This window comes from Cyprinodon tularosa, unplaced genomic scaffold (assembly GCF_016077235.1).
Source record: "Cyprinodon tularosa strain WSP-4 unplaced genomic scaffold, ASM1607723v1 ctg38, whole genome shotgun sequence".
Taxonomy (NCBI): domain Eukaryota; kingdom Metazoa; phylum Chordata; class Actinopteri; order Cyprinodontiformes; family Cyprinodontidae; genus Cyprinodon; species Cyprinodon tularosa.
The window spans coordinates 3,566,440-3,587,575 of record NW_024039096.1 but is presented as its reverse complement, the minus strand read 5'-3'; the positions used below and the strand labels follow the sequence as shown (position 1 = coordinate 3,587,575).

Sequence of the window (21,136 nt, the reverse complement as noted above, 5' to 3'; positions counted from 1 at the left end):
TCACCCTTAATTTGAGTAGGTAAATGAGATAGTTTGCCAATGGAATTAGTATTTTTACTCTTAAAATAAGATAATTAGATAATATGCACTTGAAATAAGAGAATTTAACTGTGTTTTCTTATTTTAAGTGTAAATTGTCTTGTTCCATTGGCAAAATGTCTCTTTTACCTACTCAATTCAAGAACAAATGCACTTATTTTAAGAAAAAAAGACTTATCTACATTTAGATTTTTTGCAGTGTACCTAAAGAGACATGTATTTCTTTTTCTTTTATCTATAAACAATGATTTCTAGATGATTAAAGATATATTGACGTAAAAAAAACTAAAACCTATTTTACTCTAAAATTGTGTTTTTTTTTTCTTTATTTGTACAAAAGCATTAATTGTTAAACAATGAATTGTTCTTGAGGGCCCCCTTAGTTACCCTGGGTCCCTAAGCAGTCACTTATTTCACTAATACCTGAGGCCGGCGTTCTGTCAGACCAGCATACCCATAGTCATTATGCATGCTCAAGGCTTCCGATTTGCGTTTATCCCTTTTGTTTTGTACGTAAAATAGACGTAAGACTACCTCAATGGGTGTGTATTACTTATGTTCAAAAGAAACTGTTAAATGTCAGATCACCATATGCTTCAAAAAACACCAAAAAGTAAGCAATTAAATTGTTTTTTGTACATGAATAAAGGGATAAACTCGCGCTAAGGTGGTTTAAAGTTAATTTTTTTGTACAAAACTAAAGGGATAAACGGGTATTGACCATGGCTGGTCTGATCAGGTATGCCCATGTGACAGAACACCGTCTCCGAGTGTTAAATATTCTTGACGGACAAAGCTGATAAACATTGAAGACATGTTAATGAGTCCTTCTAGCCACTGAGGGTTACTCCTTACCTGACTTATTGCCAACTGAAGCTTGCAGCCGGAGGATTAAGCCGACCCCTTTAGTATTAATGCGAGAGTGCTGATAAATAATTCACACCTCACTCTGCAATGTCGAGACTTAATGAGATGAAGTGAAAGTGGAATATGATGCCGTTGTTTCTAAACACGCATTCAACTGATAAGGTTTAAATATTCCGCCCTAAATTTCTGTTTCCCCATAAGCAAACACCCTGGACCAGATCAGCAGAGATGGTTAACACTGGAACCAGTTTGGTAGAAACTGGCCATACAGGGCAGGCGGCTACAATGCCAGGTCACACACTGTAATGCCAAAACACTGAAAACTGTCTGAAATTCCATTATATTTTAAAGAAAAGCTCCTAACTCTCCCCACATTATTGAATTTTATTTTTTTTAGTTAATGGGTTCATATCAATAGCATTTGGTCCAAACTTCTGATATATTTGCATCACTGGATCCACGTCCATTTTCATGGCATTCTCCAGTGATAACTGGATAAATAGTTAATATCTGTATCATATTTGTACTTTGCATTAGACTTAATACAATACATTGCGAAAAAAAATTTAATCTCAATTAGTAATTTTTTTCTTAAAATAATGCATTTTTTCTTGAATTGAGGAAGTTAGTGAGTGACTAAATGGAACAAGACAATTTACTTTTAAAATAATAATAAAAAACTGCTTATTTCAAGTGCATTTTATCAAAGTAGTAAATAAAAACATATTCCATTGGCAAATAACTATATTTACCTGCTCAAATTAGGCTAAGTATGCTTAATTTAAGACATTTTTACTTATTTCTTGGTTGTTTTTACAGTGGAATAATTGTATTGAGTTTTGGATCTTCTTCTCTTATCACTTTACTTGGATTTATCACTTTACTTGGATTTATTACTTTACTTGGATTTATCACTTTATTTAGATTTATCACTTTACTTGGATTTTGACTTTACTTGGATTTATCACTTTACTTGGATGTATCACTATATTTGGATTTATCACTTTACTTGGATTTATCACTTTATTTGGATTTATCACTTTACTTGGATTTTCACTTTACTTGGATTTTCACTTTATTTGGATTTAATTTTTACATATGCATAGATATACGTACATATATATATATATACAGAAGAGCTATATGTGTATATATTTTATCTCTTTTTATTCTTATTTTCTATCTATATTATATTGTGTAGTTGGATGTGTGTATATATTATATACTATAAAACTGTAACTGGAGTGTGTAACAAAAGTAATTTCCCTCTGGGATTATTAAAGTATTTCTGATTCTGATTTTAAGTTTAAAATAGCTAATAATTTGAGACGCTATTGCAGCTATACCACCACAGGAGGCGCTAATGAACACAAAATACAGTTCAAACCAAACTAAAGAATTGAGAAAGCTTCCTGGAGAGGTGGCAAACGTCTTCAAATCTTGGAAACCAAGTCCAGTGGATATTTTTTGAATTTTTACGGAACAAACTAAAGAAACAAATAAAATCAAAAAAACTTGCAGTCTTGCAATCCTATGAGAGGAATATTGGTACATGTAATGAAACTGTCCAGTCTACCCGTATTGGTTTATGTGATTGTATATGTGCAAAACGCTGCTGTCACTAAATCCTGCTATTTTGAAACATTAGGCTTCATATTAAGCTTTTCTGGAAAAAGAAACACAAACAGAACCAAGACTTTTTCAAAGAGCCACAGCTATAAGAGGAGTGTTGGAATTTACCCACAACACATTTTCAAAATGCCTTTCCCGTGCATTAATTTAGAAAACGCTTATGCAAATGCAGCCTGGATGCATAAAGCAGCTGTGTTCTCTGCCGTGGCTCTAGGGGCAGTAACTGGCTGTCGACCCTGTGGCCTGGAAAGCCAACAGCAGTCAGAATGTCTCAGCGGCTTCAGCCAAACCAGCACCAATCAGCAGAAACAGATGGCGGTTTGTTTAGAAGCAGCAGTGACAGGGGAAAGTAAGGGGAAGATTTTGTAGCAGGAGATTTATTTTTCAGTCTGCTTAAAAAAAGAGACATCCCTGACAAGACTTTGCCACTTCCCTGAATAGTTTCATTCATATCATTTTTTTTCCCCACTCTTCCTCCCAGTCTAACTGAAGATCTCCTATTTGCCCGATCGTATAAAGCTCAGACCGGAGCGACACATTTGATCAGCGAAGTATGTCGCTGACACTTTAATCCGAGAATCGTTTGTCGGCAGCGGTGACATTCGCTGGAGGAAAGCCCAAGACTGCTTTTCATTTGATGACCCCTGTAAGAGATCTGTTTATAATTTAGTCACAAGAGCCGAGTGGTTTGAACTTCCACAGCCCACAGAGAGGGGGCTGAATCAGGGATTTATTTATTCCAGCAGTCTGAGTGGAAGCAGGAATCTCATGACGGTCTCATGATTTTCATCAAGCAGAGCTCGCACACACACACACACACACACACACACACACACACACACACACACACACACACACAGACACTTTCACATGCAGCTGGGCGCACTTGGAAAATATGAAAGAAGAGACAGTTTTACAGGATAATGCGAATGAAAGAAACCTTGATTGATCTGCCTTTCCTGTAAATTTTAATTTTTTGTGGAATTAATATAATTTTAAAACAAAGTAACTTCATTTAGAGAAAAAAAAAAAATCACACATTTTGATCCAACTTGAGTTTTGACAGAAATGTTCTTTATTCCAAGTTAAGTCTATGACTAACATGAACTTTTTTATTTAATACATATAATTTTGAGAGCATCTTCCAAAAACCTCTCAACTATAAACTATAACTCAAAGCCATTTGTAAATTTTAAAGTTTGTAGATGTTTAAAGGAAAAGTCCAGTTCACAAGGAATAATCAATGGATCCTTATTTATACCTAAAACTAATACGTTTGTGATGATTTAATGAATTTAGCTTTAATCAGTAACAAAATTAAAACACTAATTTTCTTCGCGATCACTGAGTCTGGGAGCGGCCATTTTTGCCCAAATATAGTAACCCCTCCCTCCTGCCATCTTCCAGCAGTGACGTCACGGTGCGGTAAGCCTAGCGCCATTCTCCCCGCTTTACAAGCTAAATCAATGGGAACTACTAGACACATCTGCAATCAACAAAAAATATTGAAGATTTCCAGAGGACTTCACCATTGAAATTCACCAGACCTATAGTGAAACTGACAATGCCCACGTGCATGGCAGCTGGATGCTGGAATACATCGGGTAAAAGTAAAAAAAAAAAAAGAGTTATTCCACCTTTCTGATTCCTGATCCTCCACGGACGGGTTGGTCGTTGGATCGCCAACTTGAAGAGGGAGGATTTGCCATCGAACTTCTGGCCAGAGAAAAAACAGGTAATATGTAGCCAACATTTGGAAGAAGAATGTTTCCAAGATGACTTGGATAATAGCGCGTTGTGACAAACACCAGTGCCAGCACTGGGACTTGATCAACAGCCGATACCGCACCGTGACGTCACTAACCAGTAGGTGGCAGTAGTGTTCTTTGACAAACATGGATGCCTCCAGTAAAGCACATTCAAATGAAAATTACTCTGAATTAAAAACACTGATCATTTATTGAACAGGATGGAATAGTTTCATATTTAAAGAACTTTCAGAAGTTTGAATTCTGAATATGACCAGAGTTTTCGCTGCTGACTTCCTCTCCAGTCTCACGTCTTTCTGCAGCTTTTATCAGGTTTTCTTCCACCTTTGTCTGCAAGAAAACCTGATTAATAAGAAGGAGAAAACATCTCATTCACGCTCTGTTTACAAGTTGCTGTTTGCATCGCTCCTACAATCTTACTTTCCAAAAGATTAGCAATGTTCCCACTACATCAGGACGTAGGACAGCCTTACATAAACACATCACCAGAATGATTGACAGCTAGGAGGTCCACTAATTTTGATTATCTACCTGGAAAAAGAACATCCTCCACTCTGCCTTTAAGTGGGACATAATCAGCCCACTTTTCAACAACTATTTCTGGACTTAATAAAGACTACGATGGACCGAGCAGGATCTCCATTCTATGAGATCCTCCTGCTGGATTCATTGTCTGCAGTTCTTCTTAAATCTCTTGGCTGTTTTTCCCTGCCTGTATGGTCAGGTGTCTGACAGGTGGGCAGCCATGCCCTCCTGTTCTAAAGGCTGTCCAATGCTTGAAATATTAATAATACTGTACCTAAGAAACATTCTGTCTTTGTAGTCTCATTTTCATGTACCATGGACAGAGGTAGGTGTGTCAGTTCCCTGCAAATAAGATCTTTTTGTTTTGTAGAATCATTACAAATGTATTCATGTAAATGAAATTCAGAAAGCTATATACAGTCAGATGAAGAACAACTGACTTGGGTTTTGGATATTCCTTTTTTCTTTTGTCCAGGTCTCCACCCAGACCCAGTCCAGGCAGTCTCCACTATTCAGACGAGGATGTGAGCACCAAATACAATGACTTGATCCCTGCAGAAAGCACAAACCTGACTGAGAAACCCTCAGAAATCTCTGACTCACAGGTGCAGTGCTGCCACTTCCTTTATCCCACATCCTCTCTCATCTCTTTCTTGTCTGCATACAGTAGCAGGTGTTTCATTTGTGTGTGTCTGTGTGTGCACCCTGTCATCTCTCTGAATTCAACCTGAATTCAGCCTTGCATTGTCAGCAGAGCCGCATATTTTGTCTGTTTCTGTTTTGTTATACAAGTCATCTGGATCTAAGTTCTACGTTGTAGCTGCAGGTAATCCAAACACAGAGCAAGAGATTAATGTCTCTGCTCAGTGGCAGTTTTTAGTTTTCTCAACAATGTCACTCAGCAAATGTCCACCTGAGCTGCAGGCTGTTCAACCGCTGCTCGTGTTATATAAGCCGTTGAAGAAGAATGCACTGCAGCCCCAGTTTCACAGTACATCCAACTTTCCTTTTATTTCATCAGGTCTTTTTAAACTTGCTTGAAAACCCTCCACCATTTTCGACGTATCTAGCTGAACATAGTTAAAGGATCACTAATAATTAATGGTCGATTGTCTGAATTGCGGCCTGCGCTTCATCACGGCCCAAAGAGATTGAAATCAATAATCTCTGCTTTCTTTTTTTGTTTCTCTATTGATCAGAATGCCAGTCAACCTACTTTCTGCTTTTTCACTTTCACTGAACCCTGATTTTATTCCCTAGTTCATTTTTTTTGCATCTTTTAATACTTTTCCAGCTATTTACTATGGAGGATAAAAAGTGCCAAAATTAAATAAATAAATACAGCATTAAATAAATAATTAAATGTGACAATAATTAATTAAATGTGGAATTAAATAAATAAATGTGTCATTCATGAATTAAAACCACGTCACTAATATAAAGTGCCACAATAAAATAAATAAATACAGCGATAAACAATTAATTAAATGTGTAATTCATTAAATAAATAAGGAATTAAATATATAAATGTGTCATTAATTTAATAAAATACGTCTTAATTTAATTTTTTCAGTGTGCATTTAATTATTTCATGGTCCTGTGTCGCAGTGCATCGAAACCATTAAAAGAATCTGTCAAACTCACCCATCAAAGTTAGGGGGGGGGGTTAACGCGAATCGTGTCTCTGTAATCGATTTGCTTCGCCTTAATGTGCAGGCCGACCAATCAGGTGTTATCTAACACCTGATTGGTCACATGACACATTTATATATTTAATTCCTTATTTATTTAATGAATTACACATTTAATTAATTGTTTATCGGTGTATTTATTTATTTAATTGTGGCACTTTATATGAGTGACGTGGTTTTAATTAATGAATGACACATTTATTTATTTAATTCCACATTTAATTAATTATTCACACATTTAATTATTTATTTAATGCTGTATTTATTTATTCAATTTTGGCACTTTTTATCCTCCATAATTTACTGCACCTAGAAAAAAACATTCTTACTCTTACTTCTTATGTTTGTCAGATTTCAACCTTAATCATTGAAATATTTATAGTTTTTGATGTGATTGGCCAACACAAACTAGTGCATAATTGTAAGTTGGATTGTTGGGATAAGAGTCTTTAATAAACCCTTTGAGTCAATATTTATGAAACCACTATTTAGCACAGTTGCAGCTGCAGGACTTTACTGGGTTTTTTCTGTAGCAGCTGTACACATCTAGAGATTAGATTGTTTGCTCATCTTTCTTTGTAAAATCACTTTTCCTCTTATTAGAGGAAGAGATGATTCGATGTAAAGCGTTCCTTTGTAGCTCTGTATGTTTAGAGCCGTCGTCCAGCTGGAGGGGGAACTTTTGCTCCAGCCTGAAGTCTTTAATCTTGCAGAGGTGTTTTTTTTTTTTTTTTACCTTTTTACAAAAAATAAGGGCTTGATCTTCATTTTTATTTGATTTCAATTCAATCTTTTTATATGGTGCCAATTCACAACACATGGCATCTCAAGGCACTTTACAACGACAACGCAGTCAGATTGGTAAAAAATGTCTATCTGATTGCATAGAGTCATTGACTTGCAGGACATGATCCTCCTGGATGAGCTCGCAGCGGCGATATTCGCTTACATTTTGTTGTTGACTCTTCTGCAAACCCTCACACCCAATCTCTGACCGTGACTGGCTGGATGTGCTCTCTTTATCCTTCATACCTTATTTTTTTCGTAGAAACTATATTCCAGTGAATGTGAACAGTGAAAGAGAGGCTTCTCCCTATCACCCTGCAGAGAGGTGTTGGCTGCGCTGCAACACCTTTGTTTCTACACTGCAAAAAATTTCAATCTTAATGAGGAGGTTTCTTGAATTGAGGAGGTAAGTGAGACACTTTGCCAATGGAACAAGATCATTTACATTTAAAATAAGAAAAAAAATAATTGCATTGTCTTATTTCAAGTGAATTTTATCTAATTGTCTTATTTTAAGAGTAAAAATACTCATTCCATTGGCAAATCCTATTACTTACCTACTCAAATTAAGGGTAAATACACTTAATTAAAGAAATCTTTACTTATTTCTAGATCGTTTTTGCAGTGTAGATGTTGGAGATCGGCCTGTTTTCCAGTGTAGTCCTGTTTCTCTGACTGTGACTAACTGGATGTGCTCTCTTCGTCCTCTGGCATGGGAGCTGCCTTGGAGCTCGTCTGCCTGGCTGTGTGTTTCCTGGACGGGGCCGCCTTTTACAGCTGCTTTTTGTATCTCTGCTTCTGTCTCCTTGAACCCCAGTCGGCCTCAGCAGATGGCCGCTCACACTGAGCCTGGTTCTGCTGGAGGTTTCTTCCTGTTAAAAGGGAGTTTTTCCTCTCCACTGTCGCTACAAGCATGCTTAGTGTGAGGGATTGTATTTGAGTCAATGAGTCAATGCAATCAACTGGTTTTCCTTAGATAGAAAACTTTGTATCAATTTGACTGGATGATCTGGTTGAACTGTAAAGTGCCTTGAGATGACATGTGTTGTGAATTTGGCGCTATATAAATAAACTCAATTGAGTTGAATTGAATCTCCAAAAATCCCAAAGGAGGGGCAATAAATTGCACATGATTTTTTTTAAGTATGTGCATTAAGTGCAGGTAGATGACTGGATCTCAAAAAAACTAAATGGGACAACTAGGATCCTTATGAGGGACAATGGCTGGCATTTTCCAGTTGTGTTTCTTTATGTATTTATTTAAATAGGGAGAAATCACATTAATGAACATCAGTATAAAAACAAATGTAAATATGCCGGATTATGGCTACAAAGCTAGTTTTCATCCGGAGTCCCTAGGCAGGCAAATACATAAGAAAGAACATATAATATACAATATAAGCATCACAAGAAAATGTTAAACGTTTAGTGGTCACATGACTGGTTAGTTTTCATCCATAGTTTGAGTTGAGCTCTAAAGCATACAGTATGTTTGTTGCTTCACGTTTCTCTCCCCTTATATTAAATTGAATTTTGAAGCAGCTCTTTTCTTTACATGTAGTTTCCCTCATGCATTGTATAAAGTTCATTAGGATGTTTTGTTTAATGAGCATCGTGTGCAGGTTGGTGATGACATGGGTCACTGGCGCAGCTCTGTGACAATGATTGTAGCTCTGCTTTCTTTGCATTTGGGAAAATCGCCTGTCAATATAATATTTTTCTACTTTTATTCTAATTTGAACAAGTCAGATGCGGGATATTGCTTCAATTTTGAGTCGCCCAGAAGCAAAACATGACAGAGTATCACACACCGAGCTGAACATTTGGCCATCCTAGTTGTGGGTGTAAAAATATGTAAACCACTTTCTGCCCCATTAACACGGCAGATTGCATGATTTACCAGCAGCTTGAGGGTGGCCTTTAAACAAAGATGAGGTTCTAAGCCATGTAGCTTGAGGTAATTATGATAAAAATTATTAAAACAAATTATAGTACTGAATAAGACTTATAGAGTTCTGTACATCAGTAGCTCTTTTTGCTACCAACAAAAGTAAAAAACAAAATTATGAAAACAACAAAAGTTCAATATAATAAATATAAAACAAAAAAAATTGTTGCAATGAGATATTTCTGTTCACTTTATTTGCAGATAAACATAGCTAGTTTTTTGTTTATATTATGCTAATGAAGGTTTTCAGTCATCCAGGTCATAGTCATTCCGTAAAAATTCAAAAATATCCACTGGACTTGGTTTCCAAGATTTGAAGCCTGTAATATCTGAAACCTCTCTATGATTCTGAGGGTCGGGCGTTAAAGGGGGGGGGGGATTGCCGTTAAGAGGGGGATTGTATACCTCCTTAACGGCCGACTCTTAACAATCATAGACAGGTTTCAGGTATTACAGGAGACAATCCCCCCTAACGGCAGTGGATATTTTTGAATCTTTACGGAATGTGTTTATAATACCTTTATGGTGCTCTTTTGTTTTAAAATAGAACACAATCTAACAATAAAATGTAAGAGGTTATGATCAAAACAAAATCGACTCCATTTCTAATTAATTCTTACCTCATGTTCTGGTTGAAAGCCTCTCACATGTCTCTGATGTAGATTTTTCAGCCAGACGTCTCTCCTCGCTTGGCCTTATCAGGACCAAAGTCCTACTTCTAGATCAAATGAAAATCTCTGTGCGATGAATTACTACAGACAGAACCTTTCACAGCGCAGTGACATCCCCCCCAAACGACTCTTTTGGATATTTCATCACCCGCCTGACATACCTTGAGTTTGTTCTTGCTTTTTGTCAAATGCAGCCCCTTCAGCCTGAGATGACGACACCCATCTGTTGGCTCGTTCATCTAGAGGCCCGTCTGTAACCCAGGGGCTCTGCTGGCATTCCCCTGATAGGGTCCATATCAGCACCCACTAGCGCTTTAGAAATCCAAGAATGCTCTTTGAAGTTTTATTGAGCGGATAACTCTAACCTATCTGTCTGACACCATGCTGGGGCCTTCCTCGGCAGGCATAAGTTGACTATTGTGCTAGTTGTCACCGGCGGATTTGGAGGAAGCCAACGCTTACTTGGCAGGGCAACAATGCTACCATTACTGCTCCGCCAGCCTGCAGGTACAGGCCTATTGACTTTTTTTTTTTAAGTACAGCCTCTCATTTTCCAAGGGTGTCCCTATGGCAAAGTGTTTTTGTGTGTTTTTAAAGCTGAAACCGGCTCAAGACAGATGATCTCATCTGTGAGTCAGAGATGAGGTGTAGATTAGGCCCTCTCTGACAGAGCAGCATTCCACAGGAGAGAAATAAAAGTGTCTGCTTTCTCTCACATACCTTCTCTTTCCCTTTCTGCCCCCGTCTGTCCTCCTCTGCCTTCAAACCACGACTCTCTGTCTCTCTGGACCTTGCAGCTTTATTGGTTGAGGCTCAGCAGGGAATAATCCCTGCAGCCATTTGGCTTCAACAGCTTCCTGGATGATGTTTTGGCCCAAAATGCACCAAAGATATTACAGCTCCTAGATTATGCTTTATCATTCTGTTCCCTAGGAGGGTATGATTGCTCATATTTTTAGGGCATTAAAACAGATTGCTTTATGAAGTATTTCTGCCTTAATAACATGATGTAAAGGAGAATGTTAAATAAAGAAACATGCTACACAAGTTAGACTGTCAGGGGCTCCACTAATGCTTTACTAAATCACAAATCCTGTTAATAATTGCTCTAAATTAATAGTATGAACTGGATCTATTATAGTCGCTCCCAGTTCATCCCTGCTATGTTGATGCATGTGATCCAGATATTTAACTGGTAAAGATGGGAGGACATATTTAAAATACAGAACCTTATTTTGTCCGTGTTAGTTCAAAAAAGTAAAAGAAATCGGTGATAAAGACAATAATAAAATGAAAATAAAACTACCACGCCAAGTTAGAAAATATGATTAATTATTTACAAATAAAAAAATAAACCACCAATTAAGTAAGAAAGCTCCAAAGAAAAAATAATAAATAAAGAGAATAAATAAAGAAATAATATAGTTGACCTAAACAAGTAGGCAAAATATTTTTTAAATGAAAATTGTTATAATGAATAACAAAACATATAAATAAACCATTAAACAAATGAAGAAATCAATAAATACATCAACGCATGAATTTCTTTCTTGTGAAGCAAAATCAGCACATATAAATATTCAATCAACATCTATATTTGAATTGGTTAGATAACTAATTAAAACAAGGAAATATTTTTTTTTCTCATTTTAATTGCAGTTGAATACTTTTACTTTCCTAAAACTTAAAAAGGTCCAAACTTTAAGTTTATTGAATGAGTGAAAAAAGGCTGCATTAACAAATAACTGCTTGAAAAGCTTGGTGAAACACCGCTGAAGCATTTTTTATTAATATACAGTAGTTTTTTGCTTTATTTTTAAATAATCGTATCGTTTTTACTTTGTGATATAAATCTAATCAGCCTGTTTTTCAGTGTAGTCCTGTTTCTCTGACTGTGATTGGCTGGATGTCCTTGAACCCCAGTCGGCCTCAGCAGATGGCCGCTCACACTGAGCCTGGTTCTCCTGGAGGTTTCTTCCTGTTCAGAGGGAGTTTTTCCTCTCCACTGTCGCTACAAGCATGCTTAGTGTGAGGGATTGCTGAAGAGTCAATGAATCGATGCAATCAACAGGTTTTCCTCAGATAGAAAACTTTGAATCAATCTCACTGGATGATCTGGTAAACTGGAAAGTGCCTTGAGATGACATGTTTTTTTATTTGGCGCTATAGAAATAAACTGAATTGAATCGGAATGGCTATTAAACTATATTAAATAACTAATCATAAAAAAATAAATAATATTTTTTTAACAACTTTCAGCTGGTGTTGTGGAACAAAACCAGCAAAATGCCTTTTCTTTTCTCTGACTGAAATGAATAAATGTGTCTGACTGAAATGAAACGATAAATAGTTTTTATATGTTTTTAAAGAAAAACCTCTCCAGTTGAGGGTGGCATTAAACAAAGGAGACATTTAGAAAAAAAATACCTCATGCTTGCTCTAAATATAGTCTATCTTTTTATGCTGTGTTACTGTGAAACAGATTTTTAAGCATAGCATTATGAACTTGAAAAATTTGAAAATTTAAATCCAGTGGCCTGTTAAAGAAAGAGTAAAATGGATTTTGACAAGGTTTGTCAGGGTTTGGTTGTGGTTTTGAGGACCCAAATGCAGAGGCAGAGGTGAATACTTGGTAGTTTTAATGATGAAAATGGTTGACAAAGGCAGGAATCCAAAAATCCAACTAAAATGTAACTCAGACCAGAACCACTGAGACATCAAGGGAAACACAAGGAGCCAGGGAGAGACGAGGTGAGAGGACAACGGCGACGACAGGACCAGCAACAACAAGGAACCAACCAAGAGTGAGAGCAGAGGGAGAGCATATGTAGCCTGACGTAGTCCTACTCAATTCTAGTCAGAATGAGTCTGATACTGCTCCATAGAGCTGTGATTATGGGGCGTGTTTCGAACGAACCAGGAAAAAAAATGCCTCTGCACTCAATTGGATAGACCTACAACCAATAAGAGCAACGGAGTGCGTGACGTATGTTAAGCCTTGATCGAGTTTCTCTGTTCCTCTTTTAAAATTAATTTGCTGTCGATATCTTCTAGAACAGACCTAATAGCAGAATCTACTCACCTCAACTCTCCAGCGGCAGCCATTGTTGTTGTCACCCAAGCGCGCTTTGGTGACGTGGTTGATTACGTTACTGTTGATCATCTGTCCATCATCGTATAAAGCCCGCCCTGACAATTTGATTGGCCCGCCAGATATTGTGCTAGCATACTCGCGCTACTATTGAGCAATGCCAGACCGAACTTCCCGACCTCAAACGTTGTGGGCGGGACTAAGTTCGGAATGGCACCCAGGCTAGAGCATATGTAGCTGACAGAGGCCCCGTCCACACGAAGTCAAACCCTGGCCTAAACGCACAAATTTTTCACCAAACCAGCCTCTCATCCATACGAAGCCGGCGTTTCGGGGGTCTGTAAACAATCTTTTTTTTATTAAGCCTTCAGAGTGGGAAGATTTAGAAACGCCGTTTTCGCGTTTCCATCTTTAGGCTCTAACCGCATTTTTTTTTTACACGCATGCGTCATAGCGTCGCCTCTAAACACGCATGCGCGACACAGTATCACAACAACAATGGCGCCGTACTGTGTTGAATGGTTGCTGCTAATGCTACTCACCCTGCTGTCGGGCTTACAACAGAATCTTCTTCTTCTGGAATATCTCCAGGAAGAACCGAGCAATATCGACGACATAGTTCAACACCTGAATTTGACTGAACCACGAAAATGGACCCGCAGGGCCATTTTCCGGTTTTCCTGTTTGGTTGTTGTATAAATATTAGTGCGCATGCCCAACATTTCGTTGCCTGTTTTCGCCTATTTTTGCTTTGGCACCACAGCGCCACTTACAGGCCTGGCATACATTTTGCAGCGTTTTCATGCATTCGTGTGGTCGATCACATTTATTTTACGTCTCCGTCTTTACGGCAAACGTTCTGGAAAATATTAGCGTTTCGTGTTCGTTTTGACTTCGTGTGGACGGGGCCAGAGACAAAGGCAGGGCTAACGAGCTGACAAGGAGCAGGTGTGAGAGGAGACAACGAGGGAGCCAAGGGGAAAGGAACACACACAAGAGGACAACAGAGGACAACAGAAAAACATGAGAACTGACAAATCTAGAAATTGCAACAAAAAAGGAATTAAACCAATAAAACTAGGAAACACAATATCACCAAAACCATGACAAGGTAATAAACCAATTTATGAGCACAAGATATTCATATCTAAGTTGGTATTTTTTATATGATTTTTTGTTTAAGACAATATTACTTTATCCATAATTCTTTAGTGGGAGTTCAAACAGTGGACACATGATATTTCTTTTCTGTTTAAAAAGCAGCAGTTAGACAGCTTAAGAATGCCCGTATAAATAAATATTACCAATGATTTTGGCCTATTCCAGCCTTTCACATATTGTTATTTTCTTTGTCTGAAGGTTTTTGTCCCTGCTGGGCTCACTTCATCAAGAAGAGGGCTTTGGACAGCTTAGCCCCCCTCCCTGCCTTTTCATCCCATCTTTAATAATCTATAACCAAAGGACAAAGGACAGACTCCCACATGGAGAGACAAACACTTTAGATGTTGGGGGGATGGGGTCCTGATTACTGTTAGATTAATATTTTGGACATTGTTGTTGTTTTAGGCTTTTAGATGAAGAACAGAGTCAGTTTTTCTAGGATGAAGCATCAACTTTAGACCACTAATCTCTTTTTCTTTTCTTACTTCATCTTATATCAACGTATTTTCTTCTCTCTTCCATTTTGATACGTCACAGCTACATCCAGTACCTGATTGGCTGTTGCAACGTGACTTTACAGAAACATTCAGATTTTAAACCTCCAAGGACAGTTGCCCCACCTGTCACATGGCTTTGCATCACGCCGCTCTTGAACGTACCTCTACATAGGGATAACTGATAGAAAATGTTCCCTCGGTTGATCGAAACACGCTTTTAGTAGTTATCTGGTATTCTATTTATCCTCTTTCTTTCCTGTATTCTTTTCTCCTTCTCTTCCCTTTACTTTTTAAAAACATTTGCGTTTCTTTTTTTCAGCTTTTTTTTTCTGTCAGGATGGCAATTGCATTTGAAATCATTATAATTCCATTTCTGATTAAGATTTGCTATATTTATATTCTAAAAGGAGCATTATAGCGAAAGTCGTAATGCTCTGTTTGTAAATATTCTAAGCCTCCGTGTAGCCGTCAGACGACATTCCTGATTGCGGAAATGCTAGATTGAAAAATTTAAATGAATAATTATTATAGAAAATATTGACTGGCTCTTTCCCTTTGTTGGAATGACCCAGTCAAAAGCCAGGAGTAAGTTAAGCAGAGAATTAATTAAATTCTATTCAGTTTATTTCTATAGCGTAAATCCACAACACACGTCATTGCAAGGCCCTTTACAGTTCAACCAGATCATCCAGTCAAATTGATTCAAAGTTTTCTATCTAAGGAAAACCAGTGGATTGCATTGACTCATTGACTCAAAGGCAATCCCTCACACTAAGCATGCTTGCAGCGACAGTGGAGAGGAAAAACTCCCTTTTAACAGGAAGAATCTGAATCTGCTGAGGCCGACCTGAGGTTCCAGGATATAGAAGCAGAGATGCAGAGCTAGTGGCATGTCTTGAACTTGCTGTTGAAGGAAGCGGTCAGTCTAATATAACTAAGCCTGAGCAACTTTTACACATTTTTTTCTACACAAATTTTCCCCAAAGACTTGCAGATAGATGACAGTAAAAGGTTGGTCTACATAGTAGGGGTGTAAATCACATCCATCATGGCGATTCGATTCAGTATCGATTTCTTGACCCCACGATTCGATTATTTTCGAAACTCAAGAATACACTAAGATACGATTCGATTTGATTAATCGATTAATTTTTTTTACATTTTTTTTAGACCTTACAGGCTAAACAAAGTTTCAAGTTTGAAATAAATCAATGAAAGCTGTAATATCGTTATGCATTTTTATTTTTTAGAAACAACAGCAAATAACAGAAGTAGAAAAGTTGCATCAAAAAATACTGCACATAATCAGTGCAATGAGTGCAATTCAATACCTGGGCTCCAGATGCCCCGCCCCCTCCACAAACTTTCCGCTGCTCCTCTCCCAAATTGTAGCTGACCGCAGACAGGAGGCCGGCTTGTTTCGTTTTAATGACCGAAATTGCGGAAAACAACTCGTGAAGTTTGACCCGCTAGAAGAGCGAGGTGCGTGAGAACGCTGGGACCCTTTTTCCACCTGGATCTCCACTCTTTTTGGCCCTCATGTCCCTCCGTCGACGGACTAAACTCGCCCCCACTTCCTCGCCGCCTCGGCCGAATCTAGACCCACAGTGTGTAGCACAGACCACGCTTCAATATTGAGCATAATTTAAAAATGTATGTGTCAAGCTTACTGCAACAGACTGCTGTAAGAGTATAACCAGGAAGCGCGGTAGGAGGGCAAAATAGGTTTAGCGCCACCGCAGCACGGGAGGGAGAATTACGCCCAGGAGCAAATGGATAAAAATAGACCGGAGGAAAAAAAAAACATGAATCGATTCTCTTGCGGACGTGTCGATGCATCGGATTGTCAGCTGTTGGATCGATGCATCGATGCAAAACGATTATTATTTACACCCCTACTACATAGAAGGGCTGACAATTTTACCTAGGATCAAAATTAGGATTTTGTTTCAACCACTTTAATGAATTTAATTTAATTTCCCTCAGCTCTAACTGCAGGCCCATCTACCTGCTAGCTGCAACCCTCTCGTCTCTTCGGTGTGGAGAAGAACCCAGTTTAAGTTTATTACAGACATCTAAAGTGCTGGAGTTCGGAACTCAGTATGTCGCTCTTGTTAAATGTAATTTGAGCCAAACTGAGCGCCAATGCAATTTCAAAAGTGCATTTCGTTAAACTGTGATAATATTACAAATGGAATACCTTTTTCAGCTCTGCTACAAACCATTACCTCTGTAGAGCGAGATGCATCCCTTTGAAATCGTTTCCTTTTCATTTTGAAAATCATCTGTCATCTTTAGGCTGCAGGGTGAAGCAGATAGTACCACTGCTGCCTTCAGTGAGGAGTGTCTGGGTTAAAACCTGGCCATATCGATGCGTTATTATGCACCATGTTTTTTCTTCCACACTGTTTACATTTGATCACTGCTGCACTTTAAGAAATGGAAATGTCATGAAAGCTGTACTAAACGAAATTTTGTTTTGTATTCACTCTATGCAAACAAAATGACAACAAAAGAGATTGTCCTCCTGATGTTTGCACGTTCGGTCTGTCCGTGCGTGACTTCCTGCCAGTTACTCCGGCTTTCCCCCATAGTCTAAAACATTGACGTAAGCTTAGTTCGTTTCCATAAATGCCTTTTTCTGAGTATTTTTCACCCTTTTCTTCTACTTTGTGTTGGTTAATCTCACCAAACTCCAATGAAATACATTTCAGTTTCTTGTTGCAGTTTGACAACCAGTTTAAAGGCTTTTTCAAGGTGCTGTCAGTTTTTCAGTAGACTGGTGTCAAAGTTTAAAGATCTTAGAGCAGTTTTTTTTTTTATATATAACTTTCCACACATATTCTCCAGCAAAAAATAATCAAACGTCTGCTGAGGGTCCTGTTTTCTTTTTTCTGCTTCCTAATTTTAGCCTTAATCAACTAAAACCTGCAGCATCTTCATCCTCATAAATAAACTGCCGTCAAGTTGTTTTACAAGTTAATTGCGTCGATTTCTTAATCTCTTCCCTGCCTAATTTAGCATCAAAATGATTAAAAAACATAAAAAATGAACTGTGACTGCCTGCAATGTGTCTATTTGAGAAATTTCATTGCTTAAATATGATGACTGGTCCCTTGAGGATGAGGTGCAATGCTGCATTTCATGCCTATATTCTGCTTCCTGCACAGCATTTAGACGCAGTAATTGGCTTGTAATGAGCTGGGATAAAGAGCCGTTTCTGCAGCCGCAGCGCCCCGGGGGCTTATCACTATTTTTTTTCCTTAAGTTCCTTAATTGATAAATGGGTTATTGATAATAAGGATAAGCAAGAAGGTATGTTTAAGGTAGAATCATTTAAGAGCTGCAAGATTCTCAACTCTAGGTTTTGCAGGTCGGCCTTTGGACCTTATTGTTTTAAGAAGAAAACCAGCAGACCACAAACGAAACCATTACCTTATGTCTAATGGTTTGTTGGGATGAAAAATACTTGAAAAGCGAGCAAAATAAAGGCGGTTTTTTTTTTTTAGAGCAAAGTGGTTTAAGTGTCTGCATTTAATCAAACATAAACAAGATCTTTTTTCTTTTTGTTTGTAATTAAACACAAAAATCTAAAGTTAATCTTTGAAATCTTTAAATAAAAAAATTAAAAACAAGTGCCATAGTGTGAGGAATGAATCATACTGGGGAAAATCTGCAACCAAGGCCATATGCATCACATATGTGCTGTGCAATACCCAGCAGAGGACGGGCGCTTTAATTTCCACGCCAGACGTTTTGTGTCTGTATGACAGAATGGAACAAGTTCATAAAGACACGTCTGAGAGAGCAAAGCGTTGCAGAAATGCTCTCAACTATCAGCGCTATCCCTGCAGGGCACTATGGCGAGCAGAACAGCCCTTTGTTGTCTCGCTTTCGAAATATACTTGACGCATGGCGAGAGCCGCTTCTCTGGGAAAAACGTTCAGTTTTTGACCATACTGGCAAAGCCGACTTTGCATAAAATCCTTATTATTGCCCAGTGACTAATTTCATGCTGGCTGGAACAATTGGCAGAGTACTTTTCTGGTAATTAGATGAACACAAGCAATCCTCAGTGAGTATCTGGCTGTCAAGTTCCTTTTCTGAATAAAATAGGTTTTGACATGAATTTCCGTGATTTTATGGCCCAATTTTGAGCAAGGCAGGAGGGTTAGTGATGTGAAAAGAGGACAGACTCGGTTGAAAAAGAATAAACAGTCAAACCTCTAATATAAGCTGCTAAAATCAGAATTCATTATCTGTTTTCCCTTTGTTTGCTTTTTAAATAGGCCACAGAAAATAGTCCTAACAGTTTGTGTGTGTGTGTTACCATGCAAAGGCCTTGGGTCACCCCTCATTCTCTAAGACATCGCTTCCAAAGGAGAAACTTTTTGAAATAGTCGCTTAAATTGGTCTTGAGAAATAGGCTGGAAGAATTTCAGATTTGTTTTTAATTAAAAGATGTGCTGCTTTTCTCGCTCATTTTCGTCTCTGTCCTTGTAAACAACGCATTCTTAAAGTGTTTCTGCGAACAATCTGGTGCAGCGTCTCAAAAAAACACAAGTTGGAAAAAAAAAAATTAACATTGAGAAAAGGAGAACATTTCTTCGTATTCGGTTAGTTCATATTTTTTTTTAATTTTGCTAATTTTTACAACAAAATTGACAGTTTATATGTTGAAAATTTTATTTTTGCATCAGTATACATGTCTCTGATGTACTACTGGCTAATGCTTTGCAAATAAATATATTGACAGTAGGTCTTTTGGGTAATTGTAAAGTTTTCCTACACTCACCGGCCACTTTATTAGGTACACCTGTCCAACTGCTCGTTAACACTTCATTTTAAGCAGCCAATCACATGGCGGCAACTCAGTGCATTTAGGCATGTAGACATGGTCAAGACAATCTCATGCAGTTCAAACCGAGCATCAGTATGGGGAAGAAAGGTGATTTGAGTGACTTTGAAGTTGGTGCCAGAAGGGCTGGTCTGAGTATTTCAGAAACTGCTGATCTACTGGGATTTTCACGCACAACCATCTCTAGGGTTTACAGAGAATGGTCCGAAAAAGAAAAAACATCCAGTGAGCGGCAGTTCTGTGGGCGGAAATGCCTTGTTGATGCCAGAGGTCAGAGGAGAATGGCCAGACTGGTTGGAGCTGATAGAAGAGCAACAGTGACTCAAATAACCACCCGTTACAACCAAGGTGGGCAGAAGAGCATCTCTGAACGCACAGTACATCAAACTTTGAGGCAGATGGGCTACAGCAGCAGAAGACCACACCGGGTGCCACTCCTTTCAGCTAAGAACAGGAAACTGAGGCTACAATTTGCACAAGCTCATCGAAATTAGACAATAGAAGATTGGAAAAACGTTGCCTGGTCTGATGAGTCTCGATTTCTGCTGCGACATTCGGATGGTAGGGTCAGAATTTGGCATCTACAACATGAAAGCATGGATCCATCCTGCCTTGTATCAACGGTTCAGGCTGGTGGTGGTGGTGTCATGGTGTGGGGAATATTTTCTTGGCACTCTTTGGGCCCCTTGGTACCAATTGAGCATCGTTGCAACGCCACAGCCTACCTGAGTATTGTTGCTGACCATGTCCATCCCTTTATGACCACAATGTACCCAACTTCTGATGGCTACTTTCAGCAGGATAATGCACCATGTCATAAAGCTGGAATCATCTCAGACTGGTTTCTTGAACATGACAATGAGTTCACTGTACTCAAATGGCCTCCACAGTCACCAGATCTCAATCCAATAGAGCATCTTTGGGATGTGGTGGAACGGGAGATTCGCATCATGGATGTGCAGCCGACAAATCTGCGGCAACTGTGTGATGCCATCATGTCAATATGGACCAAACTCCCTGAGGAATGCTTCCAGCACCTTGTTGAATCTATGCCACGAAGAATAGAGGCAGTTCTGAAGGCAAAAGGGGGTCCAACCCGTTACTAGCATGGGGTACCTAATAAAGTGGCCGATGAGTGTGTTTCATCGATGTTAAAGCCGTTACTGCAAAAGTTGGTGAAGAAGGTTGTTTGGAACCTGCATTTATTTTGGAGCAATCATATTGAGTAAATAAAAAAAATTATTCACTAATTCTTTCATCTTTCATTTCCATTGTATTTGATTCTTTTTTATATTCTAAAATTAGCATTATAGCGAAAGTTGTCTTTTTAAAAAGGGCTCAAAGTGCTGGAGGTAAATCACACATATAACTGTCACTTTACATTCAGAAACTTTACACAACAATATTTTTTTTTGTATTGCTCATTATACAGAATAAACAGTTATACAGTCTGTAATTTTACAACCATTTTGAACAGGATTTATAAACAACTTCTGGTGAAATTAGATGAAAACAACACTGTCCAAAGAAAAACTACTAAAACACTATTGTGGAAATAGCTTAGTCCTATTGCTATTGCCAAATTTGGGTGACATTAATAA

The 21,136-nt window shown here is 38.2% G+C and overlaps 1 protein-coding gene and 1 long non-coding RNA gene across 6 annotated transcripts in view; one reads left to right on the top strand and one right to left on the bottom strand.

Annotated features, from left to right (window-relative positions):
* LOC119791045 overlaps positions 1-21,136 on the bottom strand; it is a 47,923-nt gene that overhangs the window by 7,563 nt on the left and 19,224 nt on the right. Inside the window, exon 1 of one of the 2 annotated variants that reach the window (XR_005281800.1) lies at positions 9,878-10,140. The exons of the other annotated variant lie outside the window; for it this stretch is intronic. This is a non-coding gene — a long non-coding RNA (uncharacterized LOC119791045). Of the gene's footprint in view, positions 1-9,877; positions 10,141-21,136 lie in introns of those variants that run through there. 2 annotated transcript variants of the gene reach the window in all.
* The window catches only part of sdk2b (sidekick cell adhesion molecule 2b), a 178,906-nt gene that overhangs the window by 150,979 nt on the left and 6,791 nt on the right, over positions 1-21,136 (top strand). For all 4 annotated transcript variants that reach the window (XM_038296880.1, XM_038296878.1, XM_038296879.1 and 1 more), the window contains exon 40: positions 5,308-5,437. In XM_038296880.1, coding sequence (XP_038152808.1) covers positions 5,308-5,437 — 130 coding nt within the window. The remainder of the gene's footprint in view (positions 1-5,307; positions 5,438-21,136) is intronic.